This window comes from Ictidomys tridecemlineatus, chromosome 11, assembly GCF_052094955.1.
Source record: "Ictidomys tridecemlineatus isolate mIctTri1 chromosome 11, mIctTri1.hap1, whole genome shotgun sequence".
Classification (NCBI taxonomy): Eukaryota; Metazoa; Chordata; class Mammalia; order Rodentia; family Sciuridae; genus Ictidomys; species Ictidomys tridecemlineatus.
The window spans coordinates 92,581-113,268 of record NC_135487.1 but is presented as its reverse complement, the minus strand read 5'-3'; the positions used below and the strand labels follow the sequence as shown (position 1 = coordinate 113,268).

At 61.7% G+C, this 20,688-nt stretch overlaps 1 protein-coding gene across 1 annotated transcript in view; it reads right to left on the bottom strand.

Annotated features, from left to right (window-relative positions):
• Positions 1–20,368, bottom strand: part of Ttll10 (tubulin tyrosine ligase like 10) — a 48,721-nt gene extending 28,353 nt beyond the window's left edge. Inside the window, exon 1 of the mRNA XM_078024972.1 lies at positions 20,008–20,368. Within this exon, the coding sequence (XP_077881098.1) occupies positions 20,008–20,229 (222 nt within the window). The 5' untranslated portion in view covers positions 20,230–20,368. The remainder of the gene's footprint in view (positions 1–20,007) is intronic.
• Between the last annotated feature and the right edge of the window lie 320 nt (positions 20,369–20,688).

Here is a 20,688-nt window from a genome sequence, read left to right as displayed (position 1 = left end):
CAGGCTGGGGGCAGCAGCTTCCCTGGGCATCAGGGTCTCTGGAAAGTCACTGCCATCCAGACAACGGTGGCCTGCTGCTGGGTGCAGTGTGGCCCTGGTTCCAGGAAGGGAGGGCGGGTCTTGCCTGTCCTCAGGAAAGTCTGACCTAGGAGGCGTGGCAGAAGACCCCCACACTGGTGACTTATGGCAGAGTTAGCCTGGGGGACTCGGTCCCCAGGCCCCAGGCTGGCCAGGCCTGAGGCCTCCCTGGGTGTGGCAGCAGGACAAAGGGCCATTGTACTTGTGTCCAGGCCACTTCCTGCCTGGCCGCCAGCCACAGCCGGCACCCAGAACAGGCTGGTGGAGGGTCCCATGTTGGGCCAGGGCCTTGCCTTCTGGCTGGGGTAGCCTGGGGAGGGAGGAGAGCCCTGGAGCCACACTCAGGGCTGAGACGTTTCCCAGGCAGGGCGGCTCTGGGATCCAGGGCCCAGGCTGGGAGCCGTCCCTGGGTTCTTGCACTCTGACCAGGGACAGGAACCTTCCTGTCGGCTCCGCCTGGGCTTGGCCAGGCTGGGGGCCACTTCTCCAGCCCTCTGTGGGCTGGACTCAGCCACCTACCCGAGGGCCAGCACCCGGCCCCAGGGGCCTGACTCCGTAGGTCACCAGTCCCTAGTCCTCTGCTAGGTCGGAGGAGGACACCGTGAGGCTCCACCTGGGGGCTGGGTCTGCCGGCTGACTTCGCCTCTGCCTCTGTGGGTGGATCTGGGTGGGACACAGGCAGGCCTGCTTTCTGGAAACCTGGGAGGAGAGCCCGGTCTGGCAGGGTGGTGCTGGTGGGCAGCCCCAGGGCCCAGCAGAGTCCAACCCTAGCATCGGGAGTTCCAGCAGGGTTGGAGACTCTGCCTGCGAACAGGAGCCGGGCGGTACTTCCTGGGGCCCCAGCCCTGCCCGCTCCAGCTCTGAGCTGCTCTGTAGCACAGACTCTGCCCCCCCTCACAGGAAGGCCCTGGGGTGGGGCGCAGAGCCTGAAGCTCCCTGGCCTGCCCTGGACCTACCTTTGATCTTCAGGCAGGTGCTTCCCATACTGGCCCCTCCCTCCCGAGAGCTGCCCGATAAGCCCCAGCTGTCGGGCGGGCGGCCCCACAGCAGTTGGACACTCACAGAACAAAGGACCCTCCTGCACCCATTTGGTGATCTCCTTTCCACCCTCGGGCTCTGGCTTCTCCCCAGGGGGCCAGGAACCCATTGGGCGAGGGTCCCAGCCAGGAAGGCGAGCCTGAGAGAGGCCCTTGGCAGCCTTGTGAAGCTGTCTCTCCAAAGAGCGCCCCAGGGCAGACTGGCCCAAGCCGGAGAGCGCCACCAGGAAATCCCAGCAGCCTTTGAGCCAGTCCTGACGCACCTTTCCCCAACTTTCTCTCTGGAACCCAGCACTGGGGCCAGCCCCAGGGTGCAGCCAGGGCCCAGCAGGACACTCACAGGTTCTGCTGGCCATGCCCATCTCATCTTGGCCTGGACCCCCTTCTGCAAGGCCCCTTGCTCCTGTGTCCTCCAAGGATCCTCACACGCAGCCCTGGTGTCCTCCAGATCCAAAAATGTGAGCAGAGCCCAGAGTCTGAAGGCCTTCGTCCATCTCCGCAGACGTAGGAGGAGGCACGTGGCCATCTGACTGCCCAGTGGAGGAGCCCTGGGGAGGTCCTCGGACTCCTCCCTGAAATCAGCCCCAGGGCCCCCCACCCAGTTGAAGGGCTGAGGAGCTGGTAGGTTCCCGGCCAAGGGAGACACTCAGAAGCCAACGTGCCCAGGCACTGCCTCTCGGGATTATCAGGTGTGAGCGTCCGCGCTGATGGCCATGAGAGCTCAGGACACGACGGACCTCAGGGCCCCGCTGACGCATGTGGCCGTCTGACAGGAGCCCCCGGTGCACCCACAGTGGGCACAAGGCCAGAGAGCCCCACACTGGCTGCCAGGACCCCCAGGAGGGCTGGCCCCAGGAGCCCAGCAGGACCAGCCAAAGCAGGACCGGGCTTCACTGGAAAGCAAAGTATCCCTGCAGATAGCTGCCCAGTGCAAGGGCCACCACACCGATGACCGTCACCAGGCCAACAAGGTCTCATGGGCACCATTTCCCCAGAAAGAAGAGGGACTCCAGGGAGTCGGGCCAGCGCCTCCGCCCCAGGACTATCAGGCGCAGACCGAAAGCCAGTGGGCCGTCCGTGCCAGGAGCACAGAAGAGCAAGTTCAGCCTTTGCCGGGAGCTCGAGCCCGTGACAGTGTCTGGTAGACTGGAAGAAAGGCCGAGGGGACTCCTGGCTGAAAACACAGTGACCCCCATTTAGAACTCAAGAGAGTTGCCGGAAGATCCAAATCGCTGAAGAGAAAACTGGGGAACTGGAAGCTACGTAGGAATAAATCATCCAGAGTAACTAAGACATAAATAAAAAGATAATGTGGATAACAGGAGCATAAAATTTTAAAACCCAGGGCGTTGGCAGGAGAGGGAATAAAGACTGGAGATGGAATCAGGGTTACTCTAACAAATATCAAAAAAAAATTCCTTTTTAAAAAATTCTGAGACAGGGCCTCACTAAGTTGCCCATTCTGTCCTCGAGATTGTGACCCTCCTGAGTAGCCGGTGTGATAGGCGGGGCCATTGCGGCTGCCTGTTTTTGATCTTTAAGACGGGGCCTTGCTGTGTCACCCAGTGGGCCTAGAGCTGCTGAGCTCAAGTCACGCTCTTGCCTCAGCCAGGCTCCTGTTCGCAGGCCGAGTCTCCCATCCTGCTGGGGTGGCAGGCAGGCGCTACTGTGACCCCCTGAAACTTCACTTAGAAGAGATGCCATCTGAGAATGTCCCGTAACAGTGGAGAGACTCCAAACAGGTTTCGAAGCCCAGTGAATCTCAAGCAGGACAGATCAGCAGAGAGTCAGGTGAACCCTGCCTGGGACAGCGGAGGCCAGGGAAGGGACGCTCCTGCTCGGGGGCCAGTGGGGGTCGCAGCAGGTGAGCCGACCCCAGGGTGCAGCCTCGGGTGCTGCGGCAGGCCCAGGAGTCAGGCTTCTCCAGTCTCCCATGTACAGGGGCACCCTCTCTGGTGTCAGGTGCAGATGGCCGTCCCTTACCACCGTGATGCCTGGCTCTTGAACACACCGTGAGCCACGAGGTCCTGGTCGAGAGCCACCTCTGGTCAAAACCCTTCAGAGGATGTGCCACGGGCCTGGGCATCACGGGCACTGAGTAACTAACACTGACCTTGTGATGGTTCTGGGCACCTGAGGGCCACCAGCCAGGTCTTCAGGGCTGCGGCTCCCGGGCCCAGCACAGAGGGGAGCGGGAAGGCCTGAGGCGGTTGCAGGGAGGGGCCCGGGTGTGGAACCGCCCCAGCAGCCCCACTCTGCTGTGGGCTCACCCCTCTGGCTTCACAGGGAACTTTGGGGACTTGGGAGCAGATAAGGACATGGGGTGGTCCCCATGGGGGGTCCTTGAAGAATCTGAAGATGCTCTGAGAAGATGCCCAGGATCTGAGTGGCCCTCAAGGAAGCCACTTTTTTTTTCTGGAGAGCCAAGAGGCCTGGGTGGGCACAGCGGGGCCTTGGATGGGCCACTGGAGGAGGAGGCGAGGAGGGCCCAAGCCCCAACTCCCGCACGATCCCTCAGCTCAGAATTCCTCAAAGCCCCTGAGCCAGGAAAGCTGCGGGGCAGTGAGGGCTACCCTGCCTGCGTCCGGCTGGCTGTGCCCCACCTACCACCTTACCTCGTGGCACCCTGCCCTGCACCCCAGACTCTCAGCCTCTGACCTCAGCGTCTCCCAGCCTCCCTCTCTATGCAGCCTTCCTTTCCAGTTGTCCAGCAGCCAGACTGCAAGACCCCTGGGGCAATGGCTTCCCAGATCTGGGAGGACACTGGCCCGACCCTCAGCAAGGACACAGACACACAGGGGAGTGGCATCTCCTGGCCACACCTGCAGGCAAGTCTGGCAGGCTGCTGGCCTCGAGGTCCACTTCCTCATCTGCATCAAGTCAACGGGCCACTCCCAGTTGTGGGGAGGGGTGAGGCCAGGGCAGCACTGCCCGTTTTGTCCCCTGATGTCACCACCTGACTAGGACAGAGCAGGATACAAACCACCACTGGGTGACTGGACACACAAACCAGGGCCTAGTCCCCCGGGGGCCCACATTGTTCCCTGTCCACAAAAGAGGGGGGCCAGCAGCAGCTCCTTGGCCATGCCCCCATTAGCTGCCGGGCGCTGCTGGCCCCCTGGGAACTGTGTCTCTGCCTGGGTCACAGGGTGTGTGGCTGGGCCCCAGGCCCCATGCTCTGCCCAGCAGGTGCCCCATCTTCGGCAGTGACCTCACAGACTATGGGCAGGAAGGAGTGGACTGGGTGGCTGAGGCCGGGACCCTGGGGGCCACGTGAAGACCATGTAAGTCGCCCACTCAGCCAGGCCACTATAGGACGCTTTCCTGAGCCAGTAGGATGAGGGCCTGCAGGGCCAGGGCTAGGGGAAATGGAGTTGTCTGAGCCCTGGGGACACAGGTGTGGCGTCTCAGGAGGGGACAGGACCAGATGACTCAGCCCTCCAGGATGAGGCACAAAGAGCTGGGGTGGGGCCTCCGGCAGGGGCTGGAAACAAGACCTGGGCAGCCTCCTTAGCATCTGCGTTTACCCTGCCAGCAGCCTGGCCCAGGAGTCCATGGTCACACAGCTACACAGGGAGACAGGAGCTGGGTGTTGCCCCAGCTGGCCCTGAGCACAGACCCCTGTGGGCATCAGCCCCAAACCCAACACTTGCCCAGGTCGGCCTCCCCTCCCCTCCTCTGCACAGTGGTGCCCCTTGGGAGCAGCCCCCAGGGTCCATGCAGCCCTGTGCCCCTCCCACCTCTCAGGGGCCCTAACACCTGGTGACGCAGAGCCTCAGGGCCAGCCACTGCCTCATCCAAAATCTAAGTGTGGCCTGAGGTGGGTCCCACCAAGCTGGATTCAGTGCTGCCTGGGGGTCACTAAGAGTCCAGGTGCCAGCTGCAGAAGGCCCCCGGGCATCCACTGAAGGAGCAGAGCCGGTGACCACAGGAGCCTGTGAGCGCCTAGGCGCAAGCTCCCTACTGCCACAGGATGAGCCCCCCACAGCAGCCCCTGATCCAGCCACTTCCTGGTGGACTGCGAGTTGGAGACCTGCCTGGGTGAAATGGCGGGAGCACGTCTAAACACAGGCTTCTGTGCGTGGTCTGGGGAGGGAACCCAATTTATCTACCACTTTTTATTTTTTTATTTTGAGGCAAAGTCTTGCTAAGTTGCTGAGGCTGGCCTTGAATTTGCCGTCCTCCTGCCTCAGCCTCCTGAGTGGCTAGGATTACAGGTGTGCCAAATAAATAAGTAGCTTCAGTGGAGCCCTCCCTGAGGAGGCAGGGGCTGCCCAGACTTTGACTGGAGCCGGAGGAGGAGGCCTAGTTCCCCCATCTGGGTCCACGGCCCAGGACCCCGTGGGTGAATCTGGCCAGATTCTGTAGCCACCTCTGCAACCCTGTGGGTTGTGCTGAGGGAGCAGATCCAGTGACAACAGGAGCCTGTGAGTGGCCCTCCGGAGCACATGCTGCAGGGCACCGTCCTCCTGCTGGAGGGGCACGGGAGTCGGGTCTGGCGGGCTCCCTGACACTGGCAGCTGGGCCTTCCCCACCCTGGCTTTGGCTGGATCCCAAACCCAGGCGCCGGCAGGAGGTGGCATGTGTGCAGGTGACAGATTTGCGTTTCCAAGCAGCAGTTGGAGGAAGTATTAGCATCTAATTTGAGTGAAAATTCTAAGATTTGGGGGAGGGAAGGGGTTCCAGAGCCAGTAGAGCTGCCCACAGCACCAGCAGGGCTTGGGCTGCAAGGACAGACCCCCGCCCCCCACCTGTGGAAAGCAGGCCACTGTCCCCGCCGGGTAGGACGAGTCCTCTCAGAGCAGGTGGGGTCTCATCTGGCCCAGATCTGCTGCCCCTGCACTCTGGTCCTCGTCTGGCTCCCCAGCAGCCCTGGCCCAGCTGGCCCAGATGTCTGCGGCCCTGACCTGCTGGCCTCCCTGAGCCTGTGGTGGGATAGGACAGTGGCGGCCACTTCAGTCTCTCCAGGTGTGTGGAGAACGGGGCCAGACGAGGCAAGGACACACCGGGTCTGCTGTGGGGCTCCCGGCGACTGGGACCCACACTGGCCTCCCCTCTGCTGCAGGTGCTGGTTGGAGAGGGCAGCCCACAGTGGCTCCCGGCCCTGATGGCTCCCGTGTCTGACCTCCGGCCCCCTCCCCTGAGCTCTGTCCCACTCCCCCGAGGCCTCAGAAGCCCAGTCCAATCTGGGACAGGCTGTGCCTGTTCTAGAAGGTTCCCCCTCCACACCCTGCAGTCCACCCTCACGACTCAGGCCCTGGGGTTCCCCTCCCCTCTCTGGCACACTCTGATACACACTCCGATACTGACACAGCTCCACTCGACCCCCTGGGGCGGCAAGGGCCTAGGGGTTGGGGGTCCATCCATCCCCGGACCCTGGGGACCAGCACAGCAAGGGGCCTGGGCCTGGGTGGGCCACGAGGACCTCTCAGGTCAGTGAAGAGCTTGCTGGGGAGGCCTCTTGGCCTTCCTTCCCTGGGCTGCCGTCCCCATCCTGGGTGGCGGGGGGCACGGGCACCAGGCCACGAGGAGCCAGGGGCACCAGCCCTGCGGGGGTGCAGGGTTGGGGTAGTGGGGACCCCCGAGGAGGGAGGCAGAGCCTAGAGGCCCTGTGCCAAGGCCCCGCTAGCCTCCTGGTGCCCTCAAGGGAATGGCTGCCCTGAGCCCAAGAGGCCATGGTAGGGACATGCTGCTGAGGGGCCTCACCAGAGCCGGAGCCCAGGAGGAGCAAGATGTGGACCCAGCTCCTCCTGCTCCGAGGGCAAGGGGCAGAAAGGCTGTGGACTCCAGCTCCTGCCTCCAGAACTTTGAGAGGCCCCGGAGGGAACCTGTTCTGGAGCCAGCCCCCCGTCTGGACTGGGACTAGTGCTCAGATTGCAGTGCCGAGGAGGGAGGCAGGACCCGCAGAAACCCCGGCCTGGCCCTGGATGCTCCAGGTGAGGCCAGGCAGCACCAGCCAGCGCTGGGAGCCATCGCCTGGCAGGTCCGCAGGGGAGGGCGTCCCTGTTTTCTTGGGCTCCGCGGGCCCCAGGTGCTGCAGCTCAGCCCCCAGGGCGGCGTCTGATGCAACCCAGGCTCAGAAAGATGGTCACTGCGGGCTGTGGCCTGGGCAGGAAGGGGCCTGCCCTCTGCAGCCCTGGTGCCAGCCCCAGACCCCTGCTCCTGGGCAGAGGCTAGAGCCCAGCAGGGCCAGAGGGCAGCCCCTGCACGCTGAGAGCTGCCCTGAGCTGCACCAGCCACACTGGGGGGCCACAGCTGGCTCCCCACAGCCGCTTGACTTAATGAGGCTACTGGGCTCCACCCCGTAATTGGTCTCTGAAGGCAGGAAAGTGTCACTGAGAAGCTGGGGCCTGCGGATGGGGAGCGAGACAATCGCTCCCTTTTCCACGCGCTGCGTCTAATTGAGCTCGGGGGCCGCCCCCAGCTCCGAGCTTGTTTTTCAGAGGCACCGAGGGTGGGGGCCGCTGGGGAGGGAGGCTCACTCCAGCTGTTCCCAGGGGCAAGGCCCTTCCTGGCTGGCACTCAGGACCAGGCAGGGGCTGGACTGTGCTGCGAGGTCCCAGCCTTCCCCGGCAGGGATGGGCGGGGGGCGATGTCGGCAAGGAGCTTGGTTTTACCTGGGACCACATTCCTGCCAAACCAACCACCTCCGGGCAGCAAGTCAGCGGCACCTGCTGCTCCACCTGCTGCTCCACCATGCTGGGCAGCCTCACTGAGTCAGCTCCAGAACGTTCCACTGCCTAAAGGGAAACCCACTGGGCAGCTGCACATCCCCACGACCACCACGTTCCCCTGGCCTGTCCAGCACTTTCTACAAACAGCACAGTTGTGTCTTTTGTGTCTGGCCAGGGTCCCCAAGAATGTCCCTCTTCCCATAGTCAAGAGTGTCCTGGGTTCCAGGCGTGGGCCTGCGGGCCTGGGAGGGCTGGTGAGAGGCCCCTGGCCCTCCACGCCTGCTGGCGTCCGAGCTGATGGGTGAGGAGATTCCACACTCTCTGCCCAGGGGGTCAGCCTTGCCCAGGGCTCTGTGGAGCCTGCGGAGCTGGGGCCCCAGCAGAGGGCACCTGGTAAGAATGTGAGAGCTGACGTTTCAACACCACATGGGGATGTCCCAGGGAAAGGATTCTACGGAGACTGTCCCCACCTGCTGTGGGACAGTTTTCTCAGACCTGTGGCCAGGGACAGGAGGCTGGGTGTCTGGGTGGCACCAGGACTAAATCTGGTCTGACCAGGACACTTCCCCTGTACCACAGCAGCCAGAGATTCTGGTCCTGCTGGGTGGGCGGGACCTGTGAGGCTGAACACAGTCCAGGGTAACCGTGTAGATGGACAAGCAGGAGCCCTGGGGACAGAGCCTGGGCCTGTACCACTCGGAGTGGGACAGGAGGAGATGGAGAAGTCGGGGAGCAGGAGGTCCTGGCTGTAGGAGGGCCACAGAAGGGAGGCCAGGCCAGTGGGAGGAGGTCCCTGGACCTGGCCTGAGGACGGGGGTGTAGCGGGAGCAGTCAGTCTGTGGGTTTGATAGACGTGCCAAGGAGAGGTGGGGGGTGGGAGGCAGAGACATGGCAGTGTCCCACTGGGCAAGGAGGGTCTCTTGAAGAGGTGGGGGACACAGACTCAGGTGCTGAGGGGCAAAGGAGGACACTGCTGCAGAGGGGCCCCTGAATGGGGAGCCAGGGAGTCCAGGCCCAGCACGGGATGGGGGTGTGTCCCGGGAACAGGAGAGTTGCCAGCAAGGAGAAGGGCCACCCCGGGGGGCACAGCACCCTGCCGGCTCCTCTTAGAGGAGGTCACCAGCCAGTGCTTCTTACTGCTGCGGTCAGCTGTGGGAGAGGACAGCCAGGGGCAGAGGAGCTGCAGCCTGGAAGGGGTCCAGGCACACTCCAGGGCTGGCCGGGGCCAGCCCCAGGCCACAGGACTGTGCTCCTGAGGCCCAGGCCCCAAGGGAGCAGGACAAGTTGGGCACCGGGCAGCCCCCCCACCCCCAGAGCTGTGAACCTCTGCTGTGACCCTCCATCATGGCAGTTTGCCCAGGGCAATGGGTGTCCCCTGCTATGTGACACCAGGACAAGACAAATCTGTCCTTCCCCCAGAGCTCCTGTTTGGAGGGGCCTGGATGTCCAGCCGACCGTCAGTGGTCCATAAGCTCACCGTAGAGAGATGAGCAGGAGCGGGGCACACGCCTGGGCTCTGCTGGGGGCCCACACCATGAGCCACAAGGCTGCTGGGAGGGTCTGAGCCCATCAGGCCTGCCCACAGCTCGGGTGTGCAGAGCTGGCCGCTGTGGCAGTGACGTGGGAAAGTCAACTAGGCGTGTCTTTTGAGCAGCCGATGGCAGAGGCTGCAGGCAGTGCGGGAGCTGCGGGGAGCCATGGCACTGCCTTGCACAGACTGCTGTCCTCTCCTGGGTGACGCAGGCTTGCACACTTCTAATAACAACCGATGCATCCTGAGCTCCTGCACGAGCCCAGGAGGGCGCTGACACGGCCTTGGGGGACACACTTGGTATTTGGCTCTTGACTCTCATCTGGGGCTTCCAGTCTTCCAAGGAAAATGTCTGCCTGGAGAGGGCCAGTGTCCAGGAAATGCCTGCCTGGAGAGGGCCAGTGTCCAGGAAATGCCTGCCTGGAGAGGGCCAGTGTCCAGGAAATGCCTGCCTGGAGAGGGCCAGTGTCCAGGAAATGCCTGCCTGGAGAGGGCCAGTGTCCAGGAAATGCCTGCCTGGAGAGGGCCAGTGTCCAGGAAACCTCATCCATCCAGAGGGGTGGGGGGGAGGCTGAAGGTGCAGAGCTGGCTCCCAGCTGCAGGGCCGTCGATGTCACTGTGAGGGTGATGGGTGGCCCTTAGAAGTGCCCTACTCCCAGTCTTTTCCAGGGCCGCGCCCTGTGGCCCTGCCTGAGAGGCCATTTAGGTCATCAGTGGCCATGCTTTCTGCCCACCCCCCATCTTGCTGCCCTCGGGTGCCAGAGCAGCTCACTGAGCCTGGGGGGCTGAGGACCAGCCTCATCCAGGAGTCCATTCCAACTTCATCCTGGATCTGGGCCCCCAGGACCCTGGGACAGAGCCAGGCTGTACCCCACCCTGGGGTATCTCTGGGGGGTCCTGAGGCCAGCAAACCTGACAAGGGTATCCCTGCCCAGCACGGTGCCCAGGCCTCCAAGCCTGGAGACAGGAGGGGTATGGAGGACCACTGAGTCCTGAGCACCAGTCACCATGCACCTCAGGCCCCAGGTCCCTGTCCCTCTTGGGGTGTGGATGCTCTGTTTGGACAGCTGACCCTCCTGGGGATTCTCCCTGAAGTCCTCACCCCACAGACTCCCAGACCTTCTCCAGGTGCAGTCCCTTGTGCCTGGCATCTGGCCTCCGACTTGGCCTGGACAAGGGGGGCCCTGCCCTTCAGGGAGGCAGCCCGGCTGCAGGGAGGAGGCCGCGCATGTGGGCTCTGAGCAGGGGGCCGACACAGGCAGGCGCACGGGGGAGCAGGCCCTCCGACGCAGCCAGGCACACATCAGTGGGTGCTGGCACACAGGTGAGCGCACGAGTGGGCACACACACAGTAGGCACCCACTGGCACTGGTCCGCCTCTCTGGGAGTTGGGTGTAACAGCGAACGAGACAGGAGCCGTGAGGGGGGGTGGGGCAGAGGTGGGTCCAGCCAACAGGAGGCTCCAGGTGCTACCACGTGGGCAGAGTGATGCTGTCTGTGCTCCTTCCTTCCCGGGCCCAGAGGAGGAGCCAACCTCAGGCCAGCAGAGGATGATGACCCCTGCTCTGGAAAAGCCCCCGGAAGCACAATAACGGGGCATCATGGCTGCCCTCGCCGGAGGGTCTTCCCAGCCAGGTGAGCCGGGCCTGGGAGGGAGCAGGCCAAGAGGCCTCCAGCATGGAGCAGTGTCCAGGTGTCGATCCCCAAGGTCTCCTGGGACCCGAGTGTGGTCAGCTCACCTTGAGCTGGGCCCAGGACTGTCACCGCGAAGATGCCCACTCCTCCAGGGCGATTCTGTTTCTAGTGCCAGTCCACCCAGCTTTTCCAGGCTCTAGGAACCAGCCAGCCTGCTCCAGCACCGCAGGGAAGGGAGGTGGGCAGTCCTGCTGAGGAGCCTGACGGTGGCCACGGACGGACGGGAATCGCAAGGATTGAAATGGGGCACCCAGTGCAGGCCCCACAGACGAGTGGGCGTGGCAGAGGACTCACAGCCACGGGGCTTCAGGAGGGAAGGCAGAGCCCCTTGCCAAGTGTGGAGCCACACGCCATGAAGGAAATCGGCCAGGAGAGTGGAGCAGCTTCGCACCCACGGTCCCAGAGCTACGAAAGGGAGCAAGGGCCGGGGGCTTAGAGGAGCCCTCAGGGTTCAGACCACAGAGGGAGAAGCCTTCTTGAAGCAGAAGCAAAAGGCCAACAGAGGACAGGACCCTGGGACAGAGCCAGGCTGTACCTCACCCTGGGGTATCTCTGGCAACCCTGGAAGCACGGTATCAGGAAAGATGCTGCTATCAAAATCCAAACTCCAGCGACACACAACAGCCACATCCCACAGGTTCAGGGCGGACGCCTGGAATGTGCCACTGCCTTCCCAGGACTCCTCTGTGCCCACTGCCTCCTTGCAGGCCTGACCAAGAGCACGCCCACCATGCAGAGAGGTGAACCCAGAGGGCAGAGGGACCCAGGGCACTGGGCCAGGAGGATGCCAAGGGAGCCCATCCCACCCCTTTCCTGTCCAAACCCTCCTGGCCACACAAGATCATTCCTGGCCTCACCAGGGCTCACAGTAAGGGACAGCCCTGCCTTCCACCTTCCTTTTGTCTTTTTAAAGTCAGATTCCCAGGTAAGGCTGGGAGCAGGAAGCAGCCCAGGGCAACTGCAGCAGCAGACGGCAAGATGAGTGGGCACGGCAGATACCGCTTCCACTTGAGTTTCTCAGCAGAGCTGCCGCAAATCCTGTTTCATTTCTGGACATCGACTTAGGCCAAAGGTGGCACCAGTTGGGGACAGAAGCGGAGTGCACCTTGACACAAACACCTGGATTCTAAGTTGGCATACCTACACCTTAGTTCACTCTCCTTCCCCAAGCCTCATCCTTGACCTCACACCACCACACTTGGCACCAGGACCTGGAACTACAGAAACCCTTGTTCCCTGATGGCCAATCACACTCAGGACAGCTAAAGAAGCTGCAGACCACTTATGAGGCTGGCAGGCATGCATGGGCTTCCTGACCCACAGGACCACATGGCACATTGGAGCAGACTCAGCCACAGTCTGCCCCTTCTTGCTGAGCTCCTCCCCCTCTGAAGCCCAGACAAGCACAAGGGGACCACGCCGTGGGGCACCCCCATGCCGTGGGGCACCCCCATGCCACTGTCCTCGCGAAACTCTAGGCCTGGAGTGGAGTGTAGCTCAATGACGGAGCACTTACCTAGCATGCGGGAGGCCTGGATTCCATCTTCAGCAATGCAAGAAAAAACAAAAACAGAAAACCACAGACCTGTACGGGACCCACCATTTCAGACATAAGAACTAGCAGGTGTTTATTTGCTAAAAAGCGCATTTTAAAATGCCACTGTCTACTAACAGTCACTTTGCAAAGCAAATGACCTGTTGTTGTTGTTCTGAGGACAGAACCCAGGGCCAGAACCCAGGTGCTGGGTATTGCTCCCCCACTGAGCTGCACAGTATCCCCACAAATGACATTTTAGCACTGAGAGGTGGATAAACTCTCAGGATAAGGGAGGTTTCCTTTAAATTGCCTCAGTTTATACTTGGCTTTCTGGAAAATTCACAACGTTCCGGGTCCTGAAACCCTTGCCCAGACCGCTGAGGTGCAGCCTGGAGGCCCGTGAGGTGAGCCTGTCTGGGTTCTGGGAGGGGTCCTCCTGCTCCTGCCTGCAGCGCCTCTGGCCAGCCTTGTGCAGGCGCTCCACGTTGCTGCCCTGGCCCCCTTCCTCTCCACCCTCCAGGCAGGTCAGCAGGCTGCTGCCATGCTGAGGGCAGAGCAAGGAGCAGCAGGGAGGGATTCCTGGAGGAGTGCCTGGGGGTGGCTGGAGGTTCCCAGGCACAGCCCTGCCTTGGAGGAGGTCCAGCCTCCAACCTGGAGAGGTCAGTGGCAGGTCAAGAGGACCCTCCCCAAAACAAAGCCAAGTTGCACTTCTGTTTGTAGGCTGCCCTGCCCCCTCCTCAGCCCCAAGGACTTTGTCCCAGACCAGCAGTAGGTAGGAAGCCTAGGAATCCCACTGAGGTGGCACGTTGGGCAAGAACTGAATGAGAGGAGCCCCAGGCTGGGGCAGAGAGCACCTACTTGCCAGGTAGGAATCTGGCAAGGCTGCAGGATATACCTGTGTGTGTGCACAAGGCCAAGGCGGGGCTTGTGCTTGTGTGTAGGGGAGTATGGGAGGGTGTGTGTTTGTCTGAATGTGTGTGACTGTGTGAGCTCATGTATGTGACCACATGTGTGAATGCCAGTGTGAGCATGTCTCTGTGCACATGTGCATGTGACCAAGTATGTGACCCCCACCCGTCTCTCTGTGTATGCTCACGTGTACATTTGTGTGAGCATGTGTTACCAAGTGTGAGCACATGTATGATCACATCTGCACACACCTGTGACCATGTCTGAATAGGAGAATGTGGAGCACAGGAGGGAGGAAGCTGGAAGTGGAGCCCTCAGAAGAGGGAGTGGGGATTCTGTTCTGGGCCTTCTCAGGGTGCTCGGCTGGTGCCTGAGAAGGCAGGGAGGGAGGCCATCCCAGAATCCCCCTTCCCAGTTCAGAGCTGTTGGCGGGACCTTGCCCCCTGGTGACAGAATGGCAGGTCATGGCTGTGCCACATCCAGGGGCTAGGGAGTCCTCTCTTTAAGAAGCCCCTCCCTGAGGTGGAAGAGACCCCAGGAGAACCCACTTGAGCAGCAGCCAGACCCAGATCCATGGACACCAGGAGGGTTGCGGAGGTCTGTGGACGGCACCGCTGAGAGTGTGGGGCAGGAGCGGATCCAGGACACCCGCGAAAGCAGTGACCTGTTCCCGGAAGCCGGCACTGAGGACGCAGGAGACTTCAGAGAGGTCAACGCCCTGCGCTGCGGCCCAGGCGGCTTCCCCGGGCCCTTGGCGAGGCCGCGGTGCGCACCCGGGAGACTCGCAGGCCCCTGGGCGCACCAGCTCCGGGAGCCAGGAGGCCCGCCCAGGACTGGGCCCCGCGGCGCCGCTTTTGTCTCGCGCACCTGGCGGGGCTCGGGTTTCCTCTTGCAGAGCTCCTCCTGCTCTGGAACCCAGAAAGGCAGAAGGGGGCTGCGTCGCGGGGCACCCCCACACCATTGTCCTCGCGAAAACCAAGGAGAGGGCGGGTCTGGGGAGGCAGGAACAGGTGCGCCCACGGGACTCCAGGGCCCGGGTGAGGGCAGCCTCTCCGTCCCTTCCCGACCTGCGCCAGCCCTTCCCGGCCGCGTCCACGGGTCAGGCCCCGCACACCCATCTCCACAAGTCAGAAAACTGACGGACCTCCAGGCGACCTCTTTTACACCAGGCCTCCAGGCTCCGCAGTGCGGGGAAGGGCCGGCGGCTGGGAGACCGCGCCCGCGCCTTTGTTTGCCTGAGATCGCACCTGCGTGCAATTAACCCCTCCCCAATGAAGGTGAACCCGCCCTGCCGCCAGCAGTGGGGACGTCCGGGCAGATGCCCCAGTCGCAGGCCCAGCTCAGCAGCTGTTCCGTACTCCTGCCTCACCCTAGAGGATTTTAAGGGGCTTCAGTAGTCTGGACCCCACTTTCCCTGCAGGTTTTTAAGGGGAGGATCCGAGCCAGCCACTACAGCCTCCCCAGTCCTGGAACCTCTCATCAGCCCCTGAAAAGGGAGGTCCAGCGGAGGCCCAGGGCTCCCTGGAGATGGGCCCCTCCCCACCACCTGCCCTGGTGCAGCTGCTCTGCCCGATGGGTTGACTCAGTGGACACCGGCCTGTAGGGCTTACAGGCTCAGGAGGATGACCCTATGCCTGGCACACGAAACCTCTTCTCCCACACCTCTGACCTTCTCTGCTCACCACCCCTACAATGCATCTGCACCCTACCAAGGGTCCCCCCAACCTGGTTTTATCACGGAACTCCCCGCCCTTCCCACCCCACCCCACAGGCCCTGGGCTGCAGCAGCTGGGGGGGGAGTGCTCAGGCTGGTGGACTGTTGGCTTTTTTTTTGTACTGGGTACTGAACCCAGGGGCACTTTACTGCTGAACCACATCCACAGCCTTTTTCATTCTTTATTTTGAGAAAGGAGCTTGCTGAGTTCCTGAGACTGGCCTCGAACTGGTGATCCTCTTGCCTCAGACTTCTGAGTCACTGGGAGTATGGCCCAACTGATGAGTCACTCCTGTAGCCTCCGCGCCCCTGTGGAGAAGGAGGGGCAGGCAGCTTGTGGGCGTCCTGTGGGACAGACGAAGTCCCCACAGGCCCTGCTTTCTGACTCAGGTGTTGGCCACTGTAGGCAGAGGGACCCATTTCTGATTTTCAAATGCAGCAGGACTTGTGAGCAGGAACCTGGGCGGGGTCCATGCAGAGGAAGCTGCCCACAGACTGCAGGGATTCCAGATGGGACACCCCAAAGTTCCCCATCAGAAAACAGGGAGACCCTGGCTGAAGGGAGCCCTAGAAGTGCCCTGTTGACTGGCTGCCCCTCTTTCTCTCCTGCGCCCCAAGGTCACTGTCTGCAGCCTGACAGGAGCCTGGCAGTGTGGAGGTACAAGGCAAAGGCCCCTGGCCCTGCTGCAGCCTCGCTCCCAGACTTCCCCAGGCCCCTCCCTGCAGAGGGAGGTGGCCAGGCTCTCCAGTCCTGCCCAGGAAGGGGAGGGAGCTGGCCTCACCTAGTCCACTGCCCAGAATCCCCTGCAGCCTCCAGCCTGGTCAGAGTGGTCATGGGGCAGGGGAAGCTGAGGAGACAGTGGTCCTGGGGTGGTCCGAGGCTACAGCAGGACACCCACCTCGGGAGGTGGGATTATCAAGAAGGGGCGTGCTGGCATCCCAGACTGGATGAAGCCCTCTGAAGCCTCTGAACCTGACTGAGGTCAGAGACTCAAGAAGGGTCCAGGGAGCTGGGTGTGGACGCCTGTCATCCCAGCAGCTCGGGAGGCTGAGACAGGAGGATGGCGAGTTCAAAGCCAACCCCAGCAAAAACGAGATGCTAAGCAGCTCTGTGAGACCCTGTCTCTAAATAAAATACAAAATAGGGCTGGGGGTGTGGCTCAGTGGCTGAGTGTCCCTGAATGCAATCCCTGGTACCAAATAAAGGGGGGGGCGTCCAGGAAGCTGGGTGCCCCTCCTGGACCTCAGGAACCTGTGGAGGAGGCCCACCTGGCCTAGCTGTTCCCCTCCTGAATGGCTGGCTCCCAGGCAGCCATGATGTGCCCACCTGGAGGGAGGTGGGGGCAGGGCAGGGACTGCTGTGATCTGGGCCGCCCACAGAACAAGGGCTTGGGCCCAGGCACACTGTTCGACAGGGACCGGGGAGTCTTCCCAGAAGACAAAGGCTGTCTGTGACGGGAGGAGAGAGGGCTGGGTCCGGTTTGAGGGTGAGGTGGGCAGAGTCCAGGACAGCAGTGGCTGCAGGAGTGACCAGGGGGTAGACACGAGGCCTCAGAGGACCAGCAGGGAGAGCAGCTCCTCCAGCAGCTGTGGGCTGCTGGCAGCTCAAGGTCCCAGCTGTGGTCAGTGCCTGCCACAGACCTGGTTCTACCTGTCCTCCCAGGCCTCACTGGCCAGCAGACCCCCTCCCCACGCGTTGTCACACTGGGGCCAGTGCTTCTCTGGGGCTCCACCCTTGCTTCCAACCCTACCCACCTCACTTCTTTCCTGGAGCCTGTCCTGCCAGTGTAGACCTGGACGCCTGAACTGGACGCCTGGCATGCCCTGTGTGTGGGAACCTCATGTGGATGCCCCGTCTACTACTAGCTCTGTGTGGTCTAGTGCTGGGCACTGGGGTGGACCCTAGAGTCCCGCAGGCTTCACAGGCTGTGACCACAAGGGCTTGGTCTCCACCAGGGCCCAGCCCAGAGTTCTGTGTCCTAAGCCATACTGTGCCCAAAGTCTGCAGGGACCCTCTGGGCCACGGTGCCTGCTAGGGCCGCTCTGTGATGTCCTGCACAGCAGCCCCTCCTGGTGGGTAGGAGTCAGACAGCAGGGATGGTTTGAAGGAGTGGCCCAGGAGGCCCCCTGCTGTGCTGACCACAGCAGATGGGGCCTGGGACCGGAGGACAGATGCTCACTGGGAATGTTCACAGGGCCGGTTCCTGGGAGAAGACCCAGCTTCCCGACACCAGCTTCACGCGCCCAGTCAGCACAAGTTCATCAAGACTTTTTCTCTTCCTGAATCAAAACAGACACCCCCTCCTCGGTTGCTCCCCCACCACAGGCAAACCCCAGCACTGCCCCCTCCAGGCTGCCTGGGAACTCCCGTGCCACCCTTTCCCTGGACCGTGTTGGGGGCTGCCCAGAGTTTCCGGCATTGACTGGCAACTGCGTGCTCCCTCCCTGGGAGGCGCAGGGCCAACTTGTGCAGGCTCAAGGCCATCGGCGGACCGGCAGGGAGCAAGTGAGCACTGAAACGCCAGGAGTGGGTCTGGCTGTCTTCCCGCTCCCCAGGAGGGCTGGCGCTGGGCAGGCCAGGGCGGGTCACCTGGCAGGCTCACAGGGAGGCCCAGACACCTGTCCACGTTTTGTCCAGCTCCACCCAGAGCCCCAGGAACTCAGAATGTGTGTTTGGAGACAGCCTTCGAAGAGGCGATTAAGGTAAATGAGGCCCTGAGAAAGGCCCTGTCCCTCTGGTGTCCTCGTGAAGAGGAGACCCACAGAGATGCCAGGGATGGGCATGAAGGAAAGACCACTGAGGATGAGGCAGGAGCCATCTCACCAGGAGGAGAGGCCTGGAGAAGCAGCCCTGCCCACACCTTGACCTTGCTCTGCCCCCAGGACCAGGAGGAAGTGGACTGCTCTTGTGCGTCCCCAGGGTGTGGTGTTTTGCTGTTGTGGTTTGAGCTGAGACACACCCCAGACTTGCCCAGCCAGCCTGGGGGAGCTCACTCCGCCTCCCACCAGGCGCTGCAGGCCCCACACCCCAGCCGGACCCCAGCAGCAGGTCCACTCTCAGTGTTCACCACTGAGAGGGGGACAGAGAAAATAGAAGGGAGGAGGTCCTTTAGAAGTATAATTCAGGAAAATTCCTAGGAATGGATGGAAAGAAGTTCCAGATGGAAGGATCCACTGGGCACCTAGCAGAGGGGATAAAAAACCCCGATCCACGGGAAGGTTCAATGTGCGTGGAATGCCAGAAGAGCAGACATAAGAGGCCCAAAGACTTCCAGAGAAGAAACAAATACCAGGTCTCACACCAAGAACCAGGAGTGGGAGCAGCGAGGCCACTGCAGCCCAGAGGACTGGGCTGGACCCAAGGCCCAGCCCCATCTGAGCCCAAGCCCCAAAGCCTCACATTTCAAAGCCATGCCTGTCCCTGAGTCCTCTTTGGAGGGCTACCAACAGAGGGGCTCCAGCTACCCAGGAAGGAAGAGTGGGGAGCAGGGACGTCCAGCCCCACTGAAGGAGGCCTGGGGTGTCCCCAGGATGCAGACCAGGACACCTCCCCAATACCTGCCCTGCTCTGGACCTTCCCAGGCAGAGCTGGCCAGAGCAGGCTCCCAGGAATGCCCAGGACCTTGGAGCTGGAGCACTGGGGGCCCGGCGTGCATCAGGAATGAGTTTGGAGAAAACCAAGCCAGAGGAGGAAGGCAGGCAGTTGACTCTGAAAACGACACACGGCATCTGACACCTCACCTGCAGCTCTGGCCACATAGAACCTGCTGAGCTGGAGTGACAGTGGGGAGAGCAGAGGGTGGGAGGGACCAGCTGAGCCCGGGGATACACTGGGAAGCTATTCTGGTCCTACCGCCTGCTTTGGGAAGCAGAGGCCTGGCCTGGCCTATGGGTGTCTGGAAGGCTGTTGTCCAGTCCTTATGGAAAAGTTTGTCTCTTACATGACTCTGAGGAAGTGGACTCAGTGTGGTGTGCCCTCTCCGAGGCCCAGGAGTGGCCTGCTGTTAAGGGCATGGTGGACCCTGGCCGAGAACCCCTGCTCTGTCCTGTCGGTGCATCTTCACCGGCCTTCCCTGGTTTCCTGCAGCAGCCGACTACCACCGTCCCCCTTCCACCTGCTGCGGAGGTTGGTGTCTGTCCGCGTGGAGGGCAGGCCGCTCACCATGGCACCAGGGCTGCTGTAGACCCCTCAGGACTGAGTTTTGGCTTTGGTAAAGCCAGCTGGGAGTCCAGACCCCACCCTGGCAGAGTAACTCCCAGAACACACACCGCCACTCAATGGAATAGGGTGGTTTCCTCCTGGGCACTATGGGGCCATGCCCTGACATCATAAATCGACCCTATAGACAGTATAGGGCCCTTATGACCATCTCTTCCCATGAGGAAGGTGAAAACACCCATAAAACATCACAGAAGTCGGAGAACCCCAACTTCTAGGGATATGTGGGACACCCGTGGCCTTCTGTGGCTTTCCTGCCGGCCCCAGCCCTCAGTCACCAAGACACAGCCCTGGCCCAGCTCTCCTGGATATTTTCAAACGACCCCAGTTCACAACACAGCCCTCGCCCCGCCCCCAACACTCAGGAGGAACTGCGGGTTCCTGCAAGACCCCCGCAAGCTGCTCCCTCCTGTAGGCTCCAGCTCCCGCATGGCTAAGCCCATGTTCACTGGCTGGACGCCCCAGGCCCCTGCCCCGCTGGGAAACAGACCTTCCCCAGGGCATCCCAGGGTCAGGAAGAGGAACTTTCAAGCGTGGGGATTTCAGGCTGTTCAGAAGCAGAGACCCTGCTCCTGGGCACTCCCCTCCAGCTCCAGAGGAGCCCCAGTCCTACCTGGTTCCCAAAGGCCGTGGTCGGCCTGGCGGTGTGGGTCCAGCAGGGCTGTCTTATCACGGGCCTGGCGGGCGGAATGTGGTGGAAACCTTTGCCTGGTACAACTGGCCACTGTTCCACAGCCCAGGAATTTTGCATTGAATAATTTTTAACTTCTGCTCTGAGAAAAAACCAGGTTTGTGTATAGTGTCCATCGACACAGGAATGCCGGGTGGTTTTCATTTAAAAGTAAAGACCTGGTGTCCAGAAGAAGCCTGCCTTGGAAAAGAGAAAAAAAAAAAAACAAAAAAGAACAGAAAAGGGGCTAAGGTTGTGGCTCAGTGGTAGGGCACTTGCTTAGCAGATGTGAGGCACTGGGTTTGGTTCTCAGCACCACAGATAAATGAATAAATAAAATAAAGGTTCATTGACAACTAAAACACACACACACACACACACACACACACACACACACACACACGCACACGGAAAGCAGTCCAGGGCTTGTGGACCTGGTGACTTCCAGCCCTGGCTGGCCCACGACCTGTCCCTGGGAAAAGCCACGGACGAGCAGGACAAATCCCAGAGCAGGTTTGAGTTTCTGGTAGGGTGGAGACATTTTTCCCTCCAGGTCTCTGGACACAGTGGCCCCCAGCCCAGTGCCCAGGCCTGTGACATCTCCAGAGCTCTGTATTTTAGGAA